The sequence below is a fragment of the Aptenodytes patagonicus genome, chromosome 5 (assembly GCF_965638725.1).
Source record: "Aptenodytes patagonicus chromosome 5, bAptPat1.pri.cur, whole genome shotgun sequence".
In the NCBI taxonomy this organism is placed as follows: domain Eukaryota; kingdom Metazoa; phylum Chordata; class Aves; order Sphenisciformes; family Spheniscidae; genus Aptenodytes; species Aptenodytes patagonicus.
In genome coordinates, this window is record NC_134953.1 from 30,367,417 (window position 1) to 30,388,755 (window position 21,339).

Below are 21,339 nucleotides of genomic sequence, written 5' to 3' on the forward strand. Positions count from 1 at the left end.
AATCCAATTTTTCAAGGAAAACAGGGGTTTTAGGCAAGAGTGTGTTCATGATATGTTTATTGTGTGGTAAACAATAGCAAGCTTATTTTTTAGTGAGTGTGGAAGTATGCAATGAAAATGAATCTTTGTGTATCAAAGTGGATGCTAATGGAACATCTAGTTTTCTGCTCCATTAACACTGATTTATTTTTTCTGTATATATAAATCAGGTTTTTGAGAAGATGTACAATGTGATTTCCCCCCCACCCCCTCCTCCCCACGCTAAATTAAAACATTCTTCTGAAAGGGTGTGTTCCAGAGAATATGAATAATATGAAAACACGCAATGAATGCTGGTGTCATTATTTCCAACGTAGACTTAGGCTGTATATATGAGCCACATTTTTCTTCTCATTTCATGCTTTGCTTCTGTTGTACCACATGCAATTCTGTTTTCATATCTATCTTTGTTTGTATTCATTCTCTAGCCACCAACACAATGGCTGTCACAAGTATTGGCAAGATTACTTAAATGACACTTAATGCTGCTGTTTATTTATAGTTTCCATCTTTTCATTTATTCATCAAGTTTAACAGAATGTTTGGATTATCTGCTTTTCTTCTCCTATGCCATTTCTGTGAGATTTATGGTAGCTTTTCCTTCAGATGGTATGCACTGCTGCTTAACCTACAGAATGGCAGAAGTGACCCTGGAGGTGTTGCAGGACCAGTCTGCTATATATCTATATTAGAGAGAAAACTGTCTGTATAGGTTTTCACTGCTTAACAGGGGATTCTCAGGTGGGAGACATCCTTCCTATCCTCACGAAGTGTTACTGGGGCCTGTGCATGCATGTCCCTGAAGGGAGAAGTAACAATGCAAATGTGCTGTACTTCTCTGTGGTAGATCAGCATTCTTCTGATTAATGGTCTTCCTCTGTCTTTCTTGTTACCTTTCCTGTCCTTTGTCTTGCGTTGACTAATAAATACTCTTTGTCACAACTATGATACGATCTTTTGTGTTCCCTTGTTACTGTGACTTCTGGTTTTCTGTGACCCTTTGTTTCCTGGTGTTGGTCGTCATGTGCATCCTCCAGGCTAGCGTTGGATGACGCCATTCGACACAAGCAGCTGAACATATCATCCCGTTTTTCACCCAGGGTGGCAGGGGAGAATGATTTCCTTCAGACTGTTATAAACAAAGTGATTGCTGCTAAAGAAGTTAACCACAAGGGTCAGGGTATGTACTGTTCTTTATATACACCGGTGTACCTAAAACTGCTCATCGCTTGATTTGCAACATGATTATTTTGATTTTGGAATCAAGGGTGCATAGTATTACCTTCACTTGTTCACTGCTGTTTGGTAACAGAAAATGTGTTTGCACGGTTTGTTTCTCCTCTTCCCCATCTTTCAGGGCTCATTCTGCTATTCCCCCCTGACCCGCACCTTCTCCCCCAGCATTAACTCTACAGGTTGTCTGTACTTTCTCTACATTGTCCATCGCTTGGACATCTTTGTATTTCTGTACTGGAAAAGATGACTCAGGGAGTCAGCTCTGGTGCCCTTGGACTGCGGACTTTGGCCTCCTCATGTTGAAGGAAGGGATATTCTCTTCCTTCCCTTCCTTCGCCTTATTTTTCCGCTTCGCAGCTGCGCTTGCAGCATTTGGCTCCCTCTCAAGAAGACCAGGGCATTGCTCCCGCCAGCACCGCACCCGCCTGAGCTCGGAGCGGAGCCAGAGCAAGGCAACCCCACTGAGACCTTGTCCTACGGGCTGCTCGTGTCACTGTTCATAACTCAGCGTATGCTCTGCTGACATGAAACTGAGTTTGCTTCTAAAGTCTGCGGTTTTGGGTTTTTTTTGTGTTTGGTTTTTTTTTTCCTTATTTTTTAAATACAATGCTTCGTGATCATAATGTGTCTACCAGTTAAAAAGTGAATTGTGTGATGCCTCAGTTATTACTGTACCAGCTTCAATATTATTTTTTTGGGGGAGGAGTGTCTGGATTAGTATACTATTAGGCAGGCTAATGTGGAGTTTCCACCTGACACTATGTATGTGTATATCTGTATCACTTGTAGGGGGTATCTGAACAAAAGACCCAAGGAAAATTACATATTTTTTTTCTGTTTTTTTAAGTTAATTAAGAGCAAATAAAATCTAAATAAACTTTTAAAATTATCCATTAGCTAAAGAGGAAAACTGCTTTCCCCCCTGTTTTCACCTGCGGCCAATGTGTACTGGAAAGGAGGAAACATTTCAGCTTCTTTGATTCATTGCAGATTCTTTCCCTAAGAAAGGCGCCCAAGCAAACAGAAAAGGATTAAGAGTTGTTGCTTAGCCAGTCAGTGTAGGTACAGTTACTGTTTAATGAAATAGCAGCTGTTAGAACCATCTCTGGCAACAAGTCAGCATACAGCCTTTTATAAGAGATTTTAATAGAAAAGAAAGCTAGCTGCCAAATATATACAAAATGAATGCATAGTTAATTGTGTGTATAACAGGATAACCCACAATTTGTTTTACAGATGAGTATTTTTTTTGGTATTTTTCATAGATTTAATTTTAGGATTTTCTTCTGCAAATTGCTGCTATCATTATTTCGTGCTTGAACTTGATTGCCAGTCACTTTACCAAGTGTGTAAGACTTCCCCGCCCCCCCACTTTGGTATCTTTCTTTTTCCTATAACAAGTGTGCTTGATGTTAGTTGGCAAGCAGCGGCTTTTTAGTAGCGCCTTCTGCTACTGAAGAGAAAAATGTCAACTGTGTAAAGCTGATGCTGTAGATTTCTTTGTGTTCAGTGTAGTAAAAACAACTTATGGGGGTGGGGGTGGTGATGAATCAATTCAGGGTACATATCTGCTGTTGGTGCTCTGTTTATTGGCATCTCGCTATTGGTTGTTTGTAATACTCAAGTTTTTCCATTCAAATCAACGTCGCCACTTCTGTTTCTTCTTGTGGAAGATAAACATTTCATTAGAAAGAACTTGTGAGAGTTCAAAGGAGAGATGAAAGCTTGAGGCAGTTCTGCTAATGGCTTAATAACTGTATTTCCATGAGACCCTTTGTGGAAGGCTTAAGTGATGAGAGAAGTCTAGTTCTCAAAGTTCATCGAGGAGGAGGGATTCTTCTGGGGTCACTCCGGCTTCGTGCCAAGGGCACAGTAGGCTTGCTTCCCTTTTCACAACCCAGACTTCAGTGGGTCCAGCTGATAACCAAGGGTTTCCTTCTTCCAATTTATGTTGTATGGTGCTGCTAACCTGTTTTTCTTCTGAATGGAGACCTGTTCTATTGAAATTTTTAGACTGTGAATGAAATTTTTGGCTTTAGTAAGCTTGTGTATGGGAAGATGTATGCATCTGCTTTTGAACATCTGCCTAACTCCTCCCTACCAAGATGCCTTCTAGATGGTATTGCTGCAAAGTGCACAATACAAAGGCCCAAATCCTGATCTTGCACAGATTTCCAGTTTCTTGGGTTTTTTATTAGCCAGTCAGCTTCCAGGTGAGGATTTTATACAGTTTTCCAGAAAGTCTGATGTAATCAGACATACTTATGTGTGCTGTACTCATGTTTCCACTTGAAGCGGTGGGGTTTTTTTTGAGTGTTTTAAAATACTTTATAAAGTGTATTTTTTGTAAATGAAGAACAGTTACCTTAACGTATGTTCTTACATTTTAGAATGTGTAAAAAGAAATCTTTAGTAACTAGAAAAAAACACCAGTTTAATAATTGTGGTTTTTACACAACAGGTTTGTGGGTGACTTTGAAACTTCTTCCAGGAGATATTCATCAGATTAGGAAAGAGTTTCCACACTTAGTGGATAGGTCAACAGCCGTGGCTCGGAAAATGGGGTTTCCTGAGATTATTATGCCTGGTAAGCCGTGTGAATTAATGCTGCTTTGTTATATTTTAACCTTCTTTAAATATCTGTATGTATGGAAGCTTTTTTGGGGAAAAAAAAAAGATGAATTTGAGGTATGGTATACATTAGAAATAATGGATCATGAAAGGATTTTGTCTCATTTAAAATAAATGTAAGATACTTTGGTAATACCTGCCATGTTCTGCATAAATAAATAAAACTAACAACCCCCCCCAAAAGACGTGATATCACAGTGACAGTGGAAATTCTCCTTCTTCTCCAGTGAATAAAAATGTATACAAAGTAAATGCTTCATATTCTCTCCCTAGCAAGGGCATATGTAAAACTTACATCCTGTGATGCATCCAAACCAGAAAGATTTTTCAGAGTAACAGGCTTGATTTAGAGATATGCAAGTCTCTTAGGGTTTGTACTAGATTTGGATAATGTATTTGAAAGAAAGCCATATTATCTTTTTTTAATACATATATTCCGTGGATTTTCTATTCTGGTGTTTAGAAAAAAAAAAACCAAACAAAAACAAAAAAACATGGTGCTTCTCAAAATAAAAATTGCCATAAGCAACTGACTACAGAAAAAACCCTGCACTGTCCTTTTCAGATTGATGGGCTCTGGAGGATCCATTAGATATTTTCAAAAAACATCCCAGTTCCAGCTCTCCTGTGGTTGCTGACTGTGCATTTGTTGCTTGTTTTCCTATATATCCAGTATGGTGTAAGTGCCTCAGCACCTCTGCTTGTTATGATTGTATGTTGGCACGTAAACCGTCTGTCTCATGAAATTATTGGAAAATCCCTGTTTCCACAATTCATTTTCAAAATTTCAGTTGAACTGGGGTGTAGTTGAAGACCATTTTAAGACATAAAGCTAAATACAACCCTCCCCTGCACCCCCCAAGTCAGCAAAAACATCAAACCACTTCCTGATGTAACAAGTTACAGATCTCTGTAGGTGGTTTAAATATTTTTAAATTGCAAAATATCTGTGTATGGGATAAATTAATGACTGTGTTAAAATTCATCCTTTCAAATTAATAGTGAAAGAAGTTGTGTTTTTAAAAAAAAAAAAAAAGGAAAAAAGAGAGGAACTGAGGTGTTTTTTTGAGTAATACAGTACATACTCTTAATGATGATGTGGTATTCTTTCAGTCCAGAGATAATGTGTGGTTTTTCTTGTTTGTTAGATTCAGCTTGCTGCACTATGAGTTGATAGTTCAGACTTTAGAAGTCTTAGCACAATTTTAGCTAAACAGCTGTTTTCAGTACTACTAGTTTTGAATGTTCAAGATAGCATGGCTTTTAAATGTTTTGCCATGTATATGTATGATTGCTGTTACTAAAATGTGTTGGTCGTTGTTTCTATGCATCACTGGCTTCACAAATCAATAGGTATACTGTGAAAATTGCTAAGAACTTCTGTGCTTTGCTTTTTCTTTTAGGTGATGTTCGTAATGACATCTATGTAACATTGGTTCAGGGAGATTTTGACAAAGGCAGTAAAACAACAGCAAAGAATGTAGAAGTTACAGTATCTGTTTATGATGAAGATGGCAAAAGATTAGAGGTATTAAAGTAACATCTGGGTTTTTTTGATTTTGATACATATCTGTTTAAGCCTTTTCAACATCTTTCTCTATATTTGTCAACTTAGGTCCCTATTTTTATTTACAAGAAAATGTTCTCCTTTGTCATAACTAAATACATCTTGTCATATCAATGCATGCACTTTGATACTAATTTCATTAGGAGCTCTGAGCGTGCGCTATTCTGTCTTATTTTGACCTACCTCACTAATTTTTTTTTGTTGTTTATTTGAATGAAAAAGTGGAGTTTAAGATAGACATAAACATTTTCTCTTTTGTTTGTGTTTTCAAGAGTGTTATTTTTCCTGGTGCTGGTGATGAAGCCATCTCAGAGTACAAGTCAGTAATATATTACCAAGTAAAGCAGCCTCGCTGGTTTGAGACTGTAAAGGTATATAAAATGTTACAATAACTTCCTTTGGGTGAGTTAATATGCAATTAATACAGGTTTCAGTGGAAAGCCTTGAGAAACAAAACTAGGGAAATTCAATGCTTGTGATCATGTTTAGCAGGACAAAAGGAAGGAAGGAAAGCTCAACTAAGGAAGGCTTTTAGAGACTTCTGGAAAATAGGTTTGACTTTTATTGCATAATGCATTTTATTTCACCCTTTTGGTCAAGATGACTGTTACAGGGGCTCTCCAAGATCTGCTTAGGAATGGTTTACTCTATTTCCATGAAGAATACTCTTCTCTATTCCAGAGAAGCAGGATATTAAGGTTAAAAGATAATTGCCATTATCTTCAGTGGTTATGATGAGTGTTGAACTCATCAGTGTTTTGGGATCTGGCTGATTGTGCTTTAAGCTTGCTGAATTTGCTTGGGTAATAACATTTTAGCTTAAATGCCAAGTTTTAATATTACAGAGGAGGCTGATGTTAGCTTTATAAAATATATTCTGTCTAGCTGTAGTCAGTGGGAACAGTATATGTGTACTGAGAAGGGACTTACAGCTATTCCCACACCGTTGTTCTAAGTCCAAAGCTGCTCTTGTTGCATCTGTAGACAGAAAGTGGCTGCTAGGGAATGGCAGAAACCTAGACGTGGTGTTGGGGAGCAGTGTACAGCACAGACCCTGAATATGGGTGTGATTAAGAAAATATGATGGCTCTAGCAAAAATACTGGGGGAGAAGAGCATTGGTTATATCTCTGCACATTGGTTACGTGAGGATCAGAGATAAACTAATAGCATATGTAGTACAAGTGTTCATAGATAACGGATATGTTAAGAATTTTTGCTTTGCTGCTGTTGATAATCAAGTTCACCTCTACCAGTCAAACTCGAGAGGGACTCATTCCTGAGCTGGCGGGAGTGGTAGGGGAGGCTTTGAGGTTACAGCCCAACATCTGAAGTTGCAGGTCTTGTTGGGTAACTTAAAAGGCTTGCTTCGTTCCTTCTCTCTTTCTTGGCGATTTTCCTGGGGAATCTATGACCTTTCAAGGTCTTCTATAGCAAAATGAAGCTGCTACTTAACATTAGTCTTTTTGAAAGAGCCAAGCATATTGTTGAAAGATGTCTAGATGAGATTTGGTAGTGGTTGATGATGTTTGAAGATTCTGTACTGACTGTTTTCTTTCTCCGTCCTCTTTCCCAATATGTGAAGGTCGCAATCCCCATTGAAGATGTGAACCGCAGTCATTTAAGGTTCACGTTCCGTCATAGATCATCACAGGACTGTGAGTAATTCAGCCTTTTCATTATGGTTCTTGTCAGTGTCTGGTGCCAAAATCTGCTGAAACAGGCATAACGTTCCTAATGTGTAATTGACTATTGTAATCGCTTTTAGTGCGGGGATAAGGTTTTTTTTGCCTGCTTATTTTATGTTAGCATCTCAGCTTCTTTTTCCCTTTACATCTTCCTCAATCTTACCTATTGACATCAAGTTTTTACTTTCCTGCCCAGTTATTTCTCCAAGTCAAATAAAAGGGCTAGTGAATAAAGCTTTCTGTTAGCAACTGAAAGGATTGTGGTATTGTGTATCTTAGAGGTAGGTGGGTAGGGAGTTGTAAAGATATTTAACAAACCCCATGTGTGAAGTGCGAACGTGAAAGAGTTTACGGTGGGCTTAGCATTAGTAATTGAAGACAGGTATTAAGAAACTTCGTTTCCGCTTCTGGTTCTCAGACTGACTTGTGGTTGTTTTGAAGTAATTTTGGTCTAAAAGATACTTGAGAGCTTGTGATTTTCCTCAGCTTTCCTGTAATGTTGCTGGCAGCTGAGTTCCTTTGCGCTGTTGAGGATCAGATCGAGACAGCTAGACATCTTCCATTTGTCAACAGTTGTTTCAGAGTAAAGTTTGGGGATTTGCCTTGGTTGTGATAATGTTCATTCCATATATTGATTACAGGGGCTGTCTTGCTTGATAGGAAAGCCTTTCAAAATCTGCAGCAAAACTTTTTTGCTGTAGAATGAATGCGTAGACAAAAGCGTTAATCAGGTAGTGTCCGCTGGATGCATTTTAAGATGTGTAATACTCTTCATGTATACTTATCTTTGTAATGTGTAGTACATTACCCCATAGCGGTTATTTAATTGAAGCTGTATATTTTGCAAATTGATCATTAATAAAAGATTTACTTAGTTTAGAGAATGATACTTGCTAATGAAAACAATGTGCAGAAAATTAGTGTCATTAGTGTCAAAATTATGATTGTGCACTACAAATTACTAGAGTCAGAAATATTTTTATGATGACTCAAAAATTTAAGTTGGCCATGGTTTAAATATTAATTAGAGGCTGTGCCTTAGGGCTGCAGGGCTTTCTCACAGGCTGCTTGCGCTATCTCAAGTTGATTGCACTTTCCTTCTGGTTTTACTTCTTAACTTACTTTGTGATTTCTACTTGCCCCATTTGCTTTGTTTTTACTTAACTTTTAATAATAGATTTGGAACAATGAGAGCAAATGGAATGCATTTTCTAGTTCATACTAGTTGTAGAGTGGGTCAGCTTTCAGAAACTGAGGCACTTCATCTGTAGTTATGGATCCAGTTTCTGTTTTGATTCTAATATTCCCCCTATAAATGATAGAGCCCCGATGAGATCCTCAGTGCTGGTCTTTAAATCATTATTCTAGGTACCAAGCACTGCCATTCTTCTAACTCCAAAAAACCTGAGCATTATAAATGCATCAAATTTCTGTTTTGTTTTTAAGAAGTTGCCTTAATTCAGCTTTCTAAATGAACACACAGAATATAGAAATATTAAGCATCTAGTTACTGTTGCTGCGGTCAGATTCTTAAGCATTTATTTCTCATATTTTTGGTTCTATCTTGAGTTTGGAAGACTCTCCCAATTTCTTGTACCTTTTCTCCAACTCAGAATCTTTACTATGGTCATTCATTTATAGGTTATCCATGTTTTTGAGATTAGGTGGACTGTCTGTACTAGTGTCAAATACTTAATTATGCTTTTTTGTTTGTTTGTTTTGTAACAGCCAAAGATAAATCTGAGAAAATATTTGCCCTAGCATTTGTGAAGCTCATGAGATATGATGGAACAACTTTGAGAGATGGAGAACATGACCTTATAGTTTATAAGGTAGATTTTTGAGATACTTTAGTCTTTCCATAGTAGCCAGCTTAGTGTGAGTACTACTGACTTTTAGTGAATTATTGTTACAGAATTGCACAGAAAAATGTTACAGGCTATTCTGTTAGATCAAGCAACTAAATAGTAAGTACTGTGCAATTTGCATATTTGGCAGATTGATTGTTAAACCTGGAGTATGTTTTACTGGGCATTTTTAAATTTTTAATGTGCTTGTTACTGAGTTTTTATATGTGTTTTCATGACTGGGAAAAGTTACTTCTCTAGACCTTTAAATATCACATCTTGGCTCTAATCTTGTAGACAGGTTAGTGCTAAATTACTGTTAAAGACCTATTGGGTAGCTTCATTCTGGAGCAAACCTAAGAAAATGTAGTGTAAATAATGAAATTTTATTATTACCAAGGCTTTGTACTAGGTATTTAAAAATTGTTTCATGTTGTATTTAAAACACTACTGTAGGCAGAAGCAAAGAAGCTGGAGGATGCCTCAACGTATTTAAGTCTGCCATCCACTAAAATAGAATTGGAGGAAAAAGGACACTCTGCAACAGGGAAGAGCATGCAGAACCTTGGAAGCTGCACCATTAGCAAAGACTCTTTCCAGATTTCTACTCTAGTTTGTTCAACAAAACTTACCCAGAATGGTAAGTTCATAGAACTGCTGGAGCTTCTGCTTGTCCCAGTTGAAGTGGGGTTGCATGTATTGACTTTCATGCGTTCTCCGTCCCCTTTCCTCTGTGAATGGATGGTGGGTTGTTTGCCATGCAGTCTTGGATTAAATTGTCTGAATGCAGCAAAACCATCTACTGAGTGTGTGTGCTATCTAGCCTTTTCTCTGCCCATGGGCTTTGTTTTGCTTTAGAGCAGTACATGTCTCTAAGAAAACAGAAGAATCCAAATTAAATGGAAATGGGAATATTGTTTGCCGTATAGTTGAGACTTTTATACTGAAGTATACTGAAAACAGGCTCTGTGGCATTTTACTTCTCTGTGGGTATGAATAAAAGCACTAAGGAAGAGGATGAGTTTGCTTTCAAGAGTAGGTAATATCATGGCTCTGCTCCCAAATAAGCTGTTTTACGTTATTTCCAAGGTGCAATATCTATATCTTATGCCTGAAGAAAGCTCTGATGTGTTCTTGTGTTGCGCAGAAGGGATCTGAGCACGAGAATGTGTTGCATGGAGGTCACTCTCATGTTCACACATCCCCACGTAAACACAGAGTACCAGGAATGGAGTTGGAATATTTTGTTCCTTTTAAAACTTGCCTTATATACATTTTTCATGTGTATTTGTCAGCTGGCTGACTGCATCCAAGGGCTGTGGAAACTAGAGCTGATGGCAGCCACCAAGGCAGATATTTCACATTTCCAGACTGTGCCCTCTCTGTAATTTTTGTGCTTTGTTGCCATGGAGCGGTCCCTTGTTCTCTTCGCTGCACCAGGAGTAGACTCGGGAGTGTGGGTGGGTCATTGAGATGTGAGTGAGTCATGCCAGGGAAAGGGATCATTCCTTCCTGACTCATGAGAAGGGAGGGCTTAGTTCGGCTAGATCTGTCAGGAGTCGAGGTTGTGGACGAGGAGGGCTTGGGACGGGGTGAGTGGGAATAATGATTGGATTGTCACGTTGATGAGTTCTCCTCTGTCCAGGGGGAAAGTTACTGCTCCGGTATGACTTCATAGTCAACTCACAATTTGATTGCAGCGTTTCTCAGTGGCATCTCTGTTATAGCACATCCTAGGTGTTTCGTATTCAGAGCACATCAGATTCACTGCAGTCTGGCAGTCTTATAGCCTAAGAGGGTGTTTAGCAAAAAATTTGGAAATTATTTTGGAGTTTCATAGCAAAGAAGGGATCATTGCTCAACAGTAACACAGTGGTTTTGAGGTTTTGCAGAATGCAGAAACCAGCATGTGGAATTGAGCTGCTTTTTGTTTGTGATATGGTTGGGGTTTTTTGTTCCTCAGTCTTTCCTAGTGCTTGTTAGTAGAAGTATTTCATGGTGATCAAAATATTGACGTTGCTTTCGCAGAACTATTATTAAAATTAAGACTGAGAATTGTTTCATGCTTAATTTACATACAATTTGCTTTGACCTTTTGATCTTTATTTAATGTTACTGTTAATTGTCTGTGAGACTTTTTCTCAAAGTTGCCAAAGCCTTTTCTCTTTCTTCAAAGTATTTTGACATTATTAAACAAGATCACCATGTATCCTTAGGCAATTTAGAAAAAAAACAAAAAAATTCATCATTAAATTCCTCCCTCAAGTATCATTTTTCATGTAAAAATTGGCAACGCTGTTCAGATTATAGTTTCTGAAGCTGATTTTAACTTCTGTAAAATTGTTGGTTAATATTCTTCCTTTAAATTTCTTAAAAATAAGTAAGTAAAAATCCATAGTTATCCTCGTTTACCAAAATGTTAGGCCAAAACGTAATTTTCTCCTTTTCGTCATCTATAATAGTTCTTTCTTCACCCTCCATTTGGAATTGGCTTTAAGACTTATTTTTAGTAATTCTGAAAGTATGTTAATAAATCATATGGCTCTTTCTGCATTGTATTTGATGTTGCAGACTATCTTTTTGTATACAAGCTCTTTGAACGCTCACTTGACTTCAGTTCTCTATGAACTGTAAGTTATTAATGTTGCTTTTCTGTTAGTAATTGATGTCCTTAGCATTTGAAAAGTCTCCAAAATAGCAAACTTGGCCACTGGTAAGACTTCAGCCATTTTCTTTGAAAGAAAGTGATAGTATGAAGGTATCTACTTAGTTAACATTTGAGCAGTTGTTAGTGATTTGTGGCAGAATATATTAAAGCAACCCATTTCCTGGCCTTTTCTTGGATTTTGCATTTAATTTTGAGGAAGAGTAGCAATGTAAGCCAAAGAGGAGGACCGTTTGAAAACAAGCAAAAAAAACTTGCCAACTGCCTCAGGAATCAATGAGAAGATCAGATCTTGGAGGCATCAGAGGTTGCTGTTCATCATCACTTTGCCTCTTAGCCAGATTCTCCTTTTTTGCCATCTGAGGCAGAAGAGAACGTTCTTCCTCCCATATCCACAGGACTATGGTAGTGCATGCCTTTATTTTTATTCTGCTTTCAGGACTTTCTGTAACAAATATGTTCTTCATGGACTGAAGAAACAGTTTAACATAAACATCAAGTGCATTTTTATGTAATGAAATAGAGCTTCTATGTTAAAACTCTGGAATTTAAGAATTGATATGAAACTGTATCAAACTACAGCGATGTGTGTGTTGAAGTCATGACTGACAGTGTTCCTGTCACCTGATGTATTAACAGGCAGTGTGGCACTGGGTCCCTACCTTCTCTAGCGGGTGGTTGACTCTAGTGGGTGGTTGACTTTTTGGTATCTCACACTTGCTTTGCAACTGTTTACATGTTGTGGGGCATTGGATGCCCCACAGTTTGTGTGGTGGTTGTTGTTGTTGTTGTTGTTACTGGTTTTCTTTGGTTTTGTTTGGTTTATTAAAGGTCAGAAGTGAGAAATTTGATCCCTTACGTTGTAGGGTATCTGCTTGCAGTTGACAGCATCTCAGTAGATGTCTCTGGGGTGGGAAATGTTGGGCCTTCTGTTCTTAGGGTGAATGGTTAGCAAGGTCTGTTTTGAATCCGTTCCTGATGTCATGTCCTAGTCAGGGTTGTGTGTTGATTTTGTTTTCCTTTTTCTGAGTAGCCTGTTGAGCTATGACAAGCTGAGGTCTTGTTTTCTCCTGCATAGGCGAGGCAGATTTGGTATTTGAATCTTCTGTCAGCTAGAAGCTGGAGATACCAGGAAATACAGAAGGAGGGGCAAAAGGGCATCAAAAGCAACATCCCCCTCTACGTGAAGACTGCCTGTGGACAGTAAATCTTACCAGTGCCTCTTATAGGACTATCAAGACGGATGTCCTTTTATTATCAGGGTGATGGGAATAGAACTGAAATTGCATTAAGGGGCTTGCTGGAAAAATTTTCTGATTACCAGTAGCCAGAGAGCTGTCTAGTGTTCCACCTGTGTATTTGCTGTTGCGAAGCATCCAGGGTGTCTGTAAGGCTTATTGAAAGTATTTCTGTGTTTTCTTCTGTGACTGAAGGACTCAAACCTCTAGATAGTGGTGACTGTTAGTCACCTGGAGTCAAGACTTCAAGGAACCAAGGAGGCTAGGCTTTCAGAAAACAGTTGAGAGGAATTTTACTTAGCCATTCAGCACAATTGATAATTTAAAAAAAAAAAAAAGCAATACACATGATATGACAAATTCAGGTGCTACAGTGGCATAAAACTGAAGATGTGAATACAGAATTAAAACAAGTCATAAAAACTGGAAAATCAAATGCTTAAAGTCAAGAGGGAAGATTTTTTCATAGAACACACGGAAATTTAATTGGAGTGGAAGTATTATCTAACTTCAGTTCAGTGACTGGGATTTGAGAAAAGTTTGAGTATCACTATAGGGAAACCTTTCAGTAGATACAGGTCAAGGAACATATGTAACCAGGAAGTTGGACCATTTGCTTCTAATTGCTAAATAAGATGTAAAAGAAAATCTTCGAATGCAGTCAATAGCACATATAGCACATCCTAGGTGTTTCATATTCAGAGAACATAAATTATATTCACCCAAATAAAGTTACTGTTGGCTACTTAGCAGTCTAGATGTTTGTTCGAACCCTTTGCAATTGAAAATCCTCGTTCTGTCTTCTTCCTCTGATATTTTCTGATCACATAAATGTCACTTGACCTAGGCTGACTACAGTAATTACTATAGACTAAAATACTGTTTTACATTCTTATTCTATTCTACTTCCTGTATTATTTTATACCTAGACCTATTAAAAGAGTAGGATTAACTGACCAACTGGTACTTTGCTGGGGATAGTCCTTGCAGTAACAGAGTGCACATTTTTACTGTACACTGTAACTTTTTTTTCTCTTTCTGGTAGTTGGACTGCATTGACATTTTCTGTTCACGTATGTATATTCATTTAGCATTTGCTGTGTCATCACATTGAAAATACACATGGGTTTGTTTTCCTGGGGCAATACACAATGCCATTCAAAGATAGTCTGTGGGGCTGGCTTTTGTTCAGATCATTTCTTTTGTCAAGCTGGTGCCTTTTTAGAAGTCAGACTGAAACCAAATTCAGTGGTGGAAAGCTGATATAAACATACTCATGAAACACTCTGGATAACTCATGGAGGCATCTTTACTTTTCTTCCAGAAGCAATTTTTCTGTTAATGTTGGGTTTCTAAGACTTTGTTTTCAGCCTATAGACTTCTTGTAGGATATATTAAAAAAATAAAAAACTTAAAAAATTGAGGGCTTGAATTGTTCAAAGCTTTAATGTAGTAAAATGCTCTTTACTTCTACTCCTAAAGAGATGATAAGAAGGGTTGGTTTGAGTGCTGCTCAGAGGGGAATCTATCCCAAGGAGAACTACCATCCATTCCACTAGAAGTAATTTTATTTATTGCTTAGAATGAAGGATTTTGGGGAAAGTATAGGATCTGCTCTGGGTCTCTGCATATAATTTCTAGAATGTACTCTGCAGACGCATGCCTTGGTTGCGTGCATTTTGTTGGTTGCTTTGAAAGTTTGAATAAAAGAAGTGAGGGGGTATTGGTTGGGAGAAGCCATTCACCCTTACTGTTTAAGAGTTACATTGGGCAGAATTCGCATACTATTAACCATATTGGTGAGGGAGGTAATATGCGGTAGTAATCCAGTGGCTAAACTGAAGGTAGACAGTCTTTAAAATCTCCTATTTGTCTCTTTTTGGGGGCTTCTACTGAGGATGACGTACGGATAGTTTGTTTTGTACTGAAAACTGACTTTTAATGGGGCAGGGAAGAATTTTTCCCTGGTGCTAGTTTGGCTAAGGCAGTACGAGCTTGGGGTTTTGGGTTTGTGGGCAATTCAGGTCGCATCTCAACAAATGCTAGGGTGGGTTTCCCTTACTGGTGCTCCAGTGTGGTTGTTAATATTTACTAGCATGCTTATTTACAGGGAAACCCCAATTATGAATTGCCTTGTGAGAAGTTTTCCTTAAAGGAAACTGAAAAATGGTGTTGTGGCTCTTTATGACTAATAAAAGAGAGAGAGCTTGCCTTCTGTAGTCCCTTATTTATCAGTGAATGCTGAAGTGACATGATCTTAATAGTGGAATGTAGAATTTGGGGACAAGTCCATTTGCCGTTGATTTGTTTTGTGATCTGATCTGTACCATAGCTCTCCATCACTCGGAAGCAACCAAGAAATTTTGGGCATTATGGTTATTAAGCAGACAGCTTTCCACTGAATTAGCTTAGTTTGCAACTGTTTGCCTTGCATTGTGCCTTATTTTCTTTTCAGTTTATTCAGTGAGAGCAAAGAAGCTGGAAACAGTAATGCTGGAAGAGTCACGGCCTTCTAGATATGACTGTGTTGGTGGCTGACTAATTTCATTTTGGCATCTTTTTCTAAACACACAACTGTTGTGTACAACAAATTAAAACTGAGGGATCAGACTTTCTTGGCCTAGATTTTAATGCTGACATTTCAAAAGCAGTCTGCTTATTTGGAAGCCTTTCAGACTTCTTTCACGATGGAAGTATTGTACTAGGTTTCTGCAGTGTCAGAGTCATACTAGGAATACATTGTTGTCCAGTGAAAATGGCTGACCTATGAAGTAAACCTCTTTGTCTTGAACATAGTTATGGGGTACGAGTGAAAGTAAATATCCTGCATGATATAATTGTTTTTCTTATTCCTAGTTGATCTCTTGGGACTTCTGAAATGGCGATCTAACACAAACCTGTTGCAGCAGAATTTGAAGCAGCTGATGAAAGTTGATGGTGGTGAAGTGGTTAAGGTAAAAAATTAACTTCTTTAAAAATAAATTTGATATCATAATTTTGCTGAATCCCATATTCTGAGGTATTCATCTTTTTGTCCCCCTCCCTTACTGCACGCACTTGCACATTAAATTGTAACCAGGTATCTCTTGGCGTTCAGATTGCTAATGCCCTTCTGTCTGCCCTCAAAGAACGTTTCAGATGTTGAGTACTGGTAAAACACACATAAAATGCAAATTTCTGAAAATGTAGGCTGGGTTTTTTTAGCACTTCAGTGAATTTTTATATACAGGTACATGAAGGCAAAGGGCATTTTTCTTTGCAAGATTAAAACATCAGGAATTCTTACATAGTGATATTAAATGTATTTTTAATATATGGATGTGGAATGCAATCCTACTGTGTGCTGCTGATATTTAAAAAAAAAAAAAAAAGATTTCTTCTGAAAATATTTAGCTGAGCCAAGTTATTTACATTTGCCAAGGCCACTGAATGATGGTAGAGACTTACATAAGGACAGATTTAGCTGTGGAAAAGAGTAGGCTGGGGCTTTATTGAATGTGTTCTAATAAATCAAATCTAAAAGAGTGTCAAAAGATGTAAAGTACGGGGGACAGATGACCCTTAAGGGCCTGTAGTGTTGTTTTCTTACTTCAATGGATTTTAATTTGGTTAATAGAAGCATAATGAATGCCTCATCTTGAAGTAACTTAAAACATCTGAGACTGCTGATACTATCCTGTACTGAGTAGGGTAAAAATAGTATCTCACGTGATTTGTTTTTCAGGAAGGTTCTACCTGCTGCTATTTTGTTGTGGATCATTTGGTAGCTAAAAACTTGACACTGATACTTCTACCAAGCTTTGTCATAGTTCTGTCATTTGTAATTTTCCCTCTTCTCCAAATGACATCAGAGCACATACAGCAGATTACTGCCTGATGGATATTGGTGATTTTAGAAGCACCAGAATGCAGCACGGACGAGGTTTAAGTAAAGGCAATATCGGAGTGAGTTCTCCAGCTGGCACACGCTCACCCCTCCCTGCACTGTTGTAGGACTCGTATGAAATCATGCTCCCTTCTCCCTATAGCATAGGGATCTGAGCAGAACTTGATTTATGCATAGGACAGAAGAGTGAATGTTTTTAATGTTGCTCTCTTCACCATTTTTATTCTTTTTTTAGAAGACCATTGTTTACGTTATCCATCTGTTACAGCAATGTTCAGAAAATCTTTGTGTAGATTGCTCTGTTGCACATTTGTAATATCTAGTTTGTAACTGTTCCTTTGTATTCTTTCAGCTTTTTTTGTCTTTCGTGTTTTTAAATATGATACATGGTACAAGCTATGTATATTACAAAAAGGACGCATTTTATAAAACATTTTTAAATTTTCTGTTAAACTATTTCTGTTTTTTGAAAACTCCAGTAAAATACCTCTGCCTACTGGTGTTCATTTATCGCTAAGTAGGGATCAGCCAAGATACTCATTCTGTGATTGACTGTTTCAATAGTGTATGGAAACTGTAAATGTTATCTCCCTTTAACAGAGGCTCTGGCTCCATTTGTGCAGAGAGTCTATAGGATATGGGAATGTAAACTAATAGTCTAGAAATACTAGCTCCCTACCTGAGAAGTGTTTTCCTGCCACTTAATACAACAAAAGCATCTATCCTGTATTCTTGCTGTTACATGAAGTCCTTGTGAACATATTTGAAACTTGAACTCTACTAATGAAAGTCAATTATGAGCTGGATTTCCCCCAGAACTGAAGTCTAAATCAGCTGCAAGCGTTTTGGCTTTTCTGTTTTTTCATCTTCAGATATTGGTAGCATGAATTGTGGCTCCATGTTCACTTGTTTTGAGGAAGTTTGGCATTCAGCAGTGTTTAGTGAGCTGCTAAATGGAGGTTAATTCCTGAGATTTAACTCTGGATTTAGTAGATAGTCCAAGTGAATCATGTTTGATCTAGGAGACTCATTGCACAGATAAAAATTTTTAAGGGAGGAAGGTGGGAGTCAGGCTGTTTCTCCATTGCTTCCACAATGTATATAATGCCTCTTAGTAATTGCAACCTCAGGAATCAATTGCCTTCTGTTTGTTCAGATGTTCTTCCCCAACTATACCTTGTCTCGTCTACAAGACAAAACCCATTTTTACTTCATTTGAGACAGACTTGCTGGAACAATCCATATTGAACCCCTTCTCTCTCAACCAAAACAAATACAAACTGAGGCTGTGATCCATCCTCATTCTGCCTTGGAGGAGCCCACGTTGTTTTTGTGTCATCTGGTGGAAGAAAATGCTCAGACACAGAATCCCATGCTGATAAAACTGAATGCATTGATGAGTATCCCTGGTCTATGCACGTACTACTTGTCACTGGGAAGAAATTCTGTAATTATACATGCATAAAACAGCTTTTATCCCTCTGCTTAACTTGGGTCCCCTGACACTAATCTGCTTTTACTTTCGTGTTGCACAGATCAGGGTGTCCAGCCAACTGGCTAGCGAAGACTCTTCCTCTGTTACAGTGATAGTCCTGTAGGTTTTGGGCTGGGGCAGAAGGTTGTGTGCGCTCTGTTTCCCATGCCTGCATGTATGCTCTCATTTGAAATTGTGGATCTGAGTTTATGCAGTCATGAAAAGCGGTATGCTGTACACTTTTCATTGCTCAGCTCAAAACCACTGAGGATGACTTGATTTATTTGGCATGAGACTGAGTTGCTTGTCTGGTTTGTGCTCTGAAACATCAGTTTTCAGAAACTGCATGATGCTGTTGATTATCTGTTGAAACTGAGTTTTGAAATACATTTTTGTTCACTCACTATAATAGATTAAACTTACTGTTCAGGTGTACCAAGTGTGATTTCTGACTTTTTTTTTCTATTTGAGTGATATGGATCTATAGATAATCAACTTAACTAAAAATAATTTGCTGAAAAACAAAATGTTAAATTTTCCTTTTTTCAGCTAACTTTTAAAATGTCATTACTTTGTAAAATGTATAAATGAAAGCAAGTATGTCTGTAGAAACCTGTGTGACATCTGAATTTCATTTTTCCTGTAAAATGTGATGAATTGTGTATTTATTTGTAGTTTCTTCAAGATACGTTGGATGCACTTTTTAACATAATGATGGAGAATTCGGAGAGCGAGACATTTGACACATTAGTGTTTGATGCTTTGGTAAGTTTGCGTTGTGGGTGAAATAAAATGTAGGTACTGCAATGATGAATAAATAAAACAAACGTGTAAATGCTAGAATGAAGATTACTAATGAAACAGATCTTATTAGCTGTTAGTTATTTATTATTTAAAACTCATGGAAGGTTTTTATTATATTTGAAGTTTCAGTTGGACTTGATCAAAAGGGGGTTGGGTTACATCACGTCATCCTCCCAGAAAAGATGGAAGCAATCAAGTCCAGTCATTTTAGTGGATTAACAGCAGAATTTAGGACAGAAACAAAGTTTCTGCTTAGAACAGAAAACTTTATTATGAACAGGAAGTTTTCACAGGAAAGGAGAATATTAATATATCGGGAGGATAATCAAAAGCCAAAGTCTATATGTTTTTAATGTTATTAATGTGTCTTATCTGAAAATAAAGGTGGGTGAATGTATGATACTGAAGATTTTTTGAGGATAGTGCAATAATTATGCTGTTTTTTCAGGTATTTATCATTGGACTGATTGCTGACAGAAAATTTCAACACTTTAATCCTGTCTTGGAAACCTACATTAAGAAGCATTTCAGCGCTACGTTAGCCTACACGTAAACTTCAAAAATTACTTTTTCTAATGTAGCTTGCACAGTTTTTCCAGATAACGTTATTCAGTTACTTGTTTATGTAGTTTAATTAGGAATTTGCCCATAGGGTGGCTTGGGAGGGTGGGCGCTTCTTGAAGAAGGCTGGAGATAGTATGTCTTTCCTATGTCTGTCTCTCTTGAAATAACAGTAATAAAACTTTCGGTCATTTGCAAGGAGGAAGTCTTGATTTTGTTGCATTGAAGGAGGGGATGATTTGACTATTTCAAGAATTGTTTTGTAAGGAAAGTATTCATAAGCAATTCTCAGTCATACTTGAGAAAGAAATCACGTCTATGTAAGATGCTTCAAATATATGTTGTTTGGTGCGTTAAATTGATGTTCTACCCTGTATTATCTGTGTAACTGTCACTTTGGGGAGGAAGGCAGTGAAGAACAAAAAAACCAAAGGTCCATTATATTTTGTCTTAAGTATTTCTTGACAGTTAGGTTCTTTGCTGCTGCTTCAGGCTATTAGTGTTGGAGGAAAAATATATAATGGATATCTTTGCAGTGCTGGGAAGAAAACAAACCCAACCCGGGAAACCTGCTGTGCACTTTGCTGTTATATAGTCTCTATTATGTGACCAGAAAATGATAAGTATTGATTTTAAAGTAGTGAAGAAGAGTTAGGCCTTTAGTCACAACTTTGATATTACGATCACTTCACTGAGTTAGAGCCACTGTTGCAGCCTTCATGTGAAGTAGGTAAAGGATGAAGCATCCTCCAGCATCTGGTTTTATTAGCAAGAGCTGAAGATGGCCCTTTTGCTAGTAGGCATGGAGGGCATCCGTCCCTTCCTTAAATGCAGGGAGGCAGAAGCAGGTTTAAGCTTGAGAATGCTGGAAGGTGCGAGTTCTGGCTTGACTTTTCCCCGTGGACATGACAGATCCCTGCCTTTTATTACACAAGTTTGTTTAAGTAAAGAAAGGTTGCATTGACAATATCAAAGTGGTTACTTGAAATTCTTAGGCAGTTTACTCCTATTCAAATACATGCCCATATATCAAGATATCTGTCTACTCAATGTTATTTTCTGTTAGTGGTATATGATGTTGTACTTATTTACTTTTAGTGTGAATGTTGAAACATACAGCGTAGCTAGGATGATTTAAAATGGGATTGCTTGTACATTAAAGTCATGATTTACATTAATTGAAAGGGAGGTAGTTGAAATGGTATTACTTTTAAAATTGTTTCACTTTAAAGTTTGATAGACTTTAAAATGTGGAATAAGAGAATTTCCAACTGGTGTTATATACATTTTTGAGACATAAATTTCACAAATTCTAGCCCAAAATCCATGGGAAAACTATGTAAAGGGGAGGCCTTGTTTAATGAAGAAACTCCCACTCTGTGTTTTAATTCTAACAATGTGTTTGTATTTAATTATTTTTATTATTTTGATTATTATTAGTAGTTGCATCTTTATAATAGCCTAAATCTGAATATCCCTAAGTATCCAGCAGAAAATAAGTCTTATCAAGATTTGCTGTATTGCTTGTATGTTGAATGCTTTTATGGTCTGTGTTTTTTCTTTTTTCTCAAGAATAGGTTGCAGCTACCTACCAGCAAAATCAAGAACATAATGAGTTTATTAGTTACATAATTAATTTTGTAACTTGGTGGGCACTACTTAGGCACATAATTTTTCTTTAAACCTTTCAAAATTGAAATTCTC

At 37.5% G+C, this 21,339-nt stretch overlaps 1 protein-coding gene across 2 annotated transcripts in view; it reads left to right on the plus strand.

The window, feature by feature from the left end:
- The window catches only part of DOCK1 (dedicator of cytokinesis 1), a 325,958-nt gene that overhangs the window by 45,711 nt on the left and 258,908 nt on the right, over positions 1 to 21,339 (plus strand). The window contains exons 12-21 of one of the 2 annotated variants that reach the window (XM_076339221.1): positions 1,077 to 1,219; positions 3,737 to 3,862; positions 5,310 to 5,434; positions 5,746 to 5,844; positions 7,058 to 7,130; positions 8,889 to 8,992; positions 9,464 to 9,647; positions 15,767 to 15,864; positions 18,946 to 19,035; positions 19,523 to 19,623. In XM_076339221.1, the coding sequence (XP_076195336.1) occupies positions 1,077 to 1,219; positions 3,737 to 3,862; positions 5,310 to 5,434; positions 5,746 to 5,844; positions 7,058 to 7,130; positions 8,889 to 8,992; positions 9,464 to 9,647; positions 15,767 to 15,864; positions 18,946 to 19,035; positions 19,523 to 19,623 (1,143 nt within the window). The remainder of the gene's footprint in view (positions 1 to 1,076; positions 1,220 to 3,736; positions 3,863 to 5,309; positions 5,435 to 5,745; positions 5,845 to 7,057; positions 7,131 to 8,888; positions 8,993 to 9,463; positions 9,648 to 15,766; positions 15,865 to 18,945; positions 19,036 to 19,522; positions 19,624 to 21,339) is intronic. The other variant, XM_076339222.1, reaches the window with a different exon arrangement.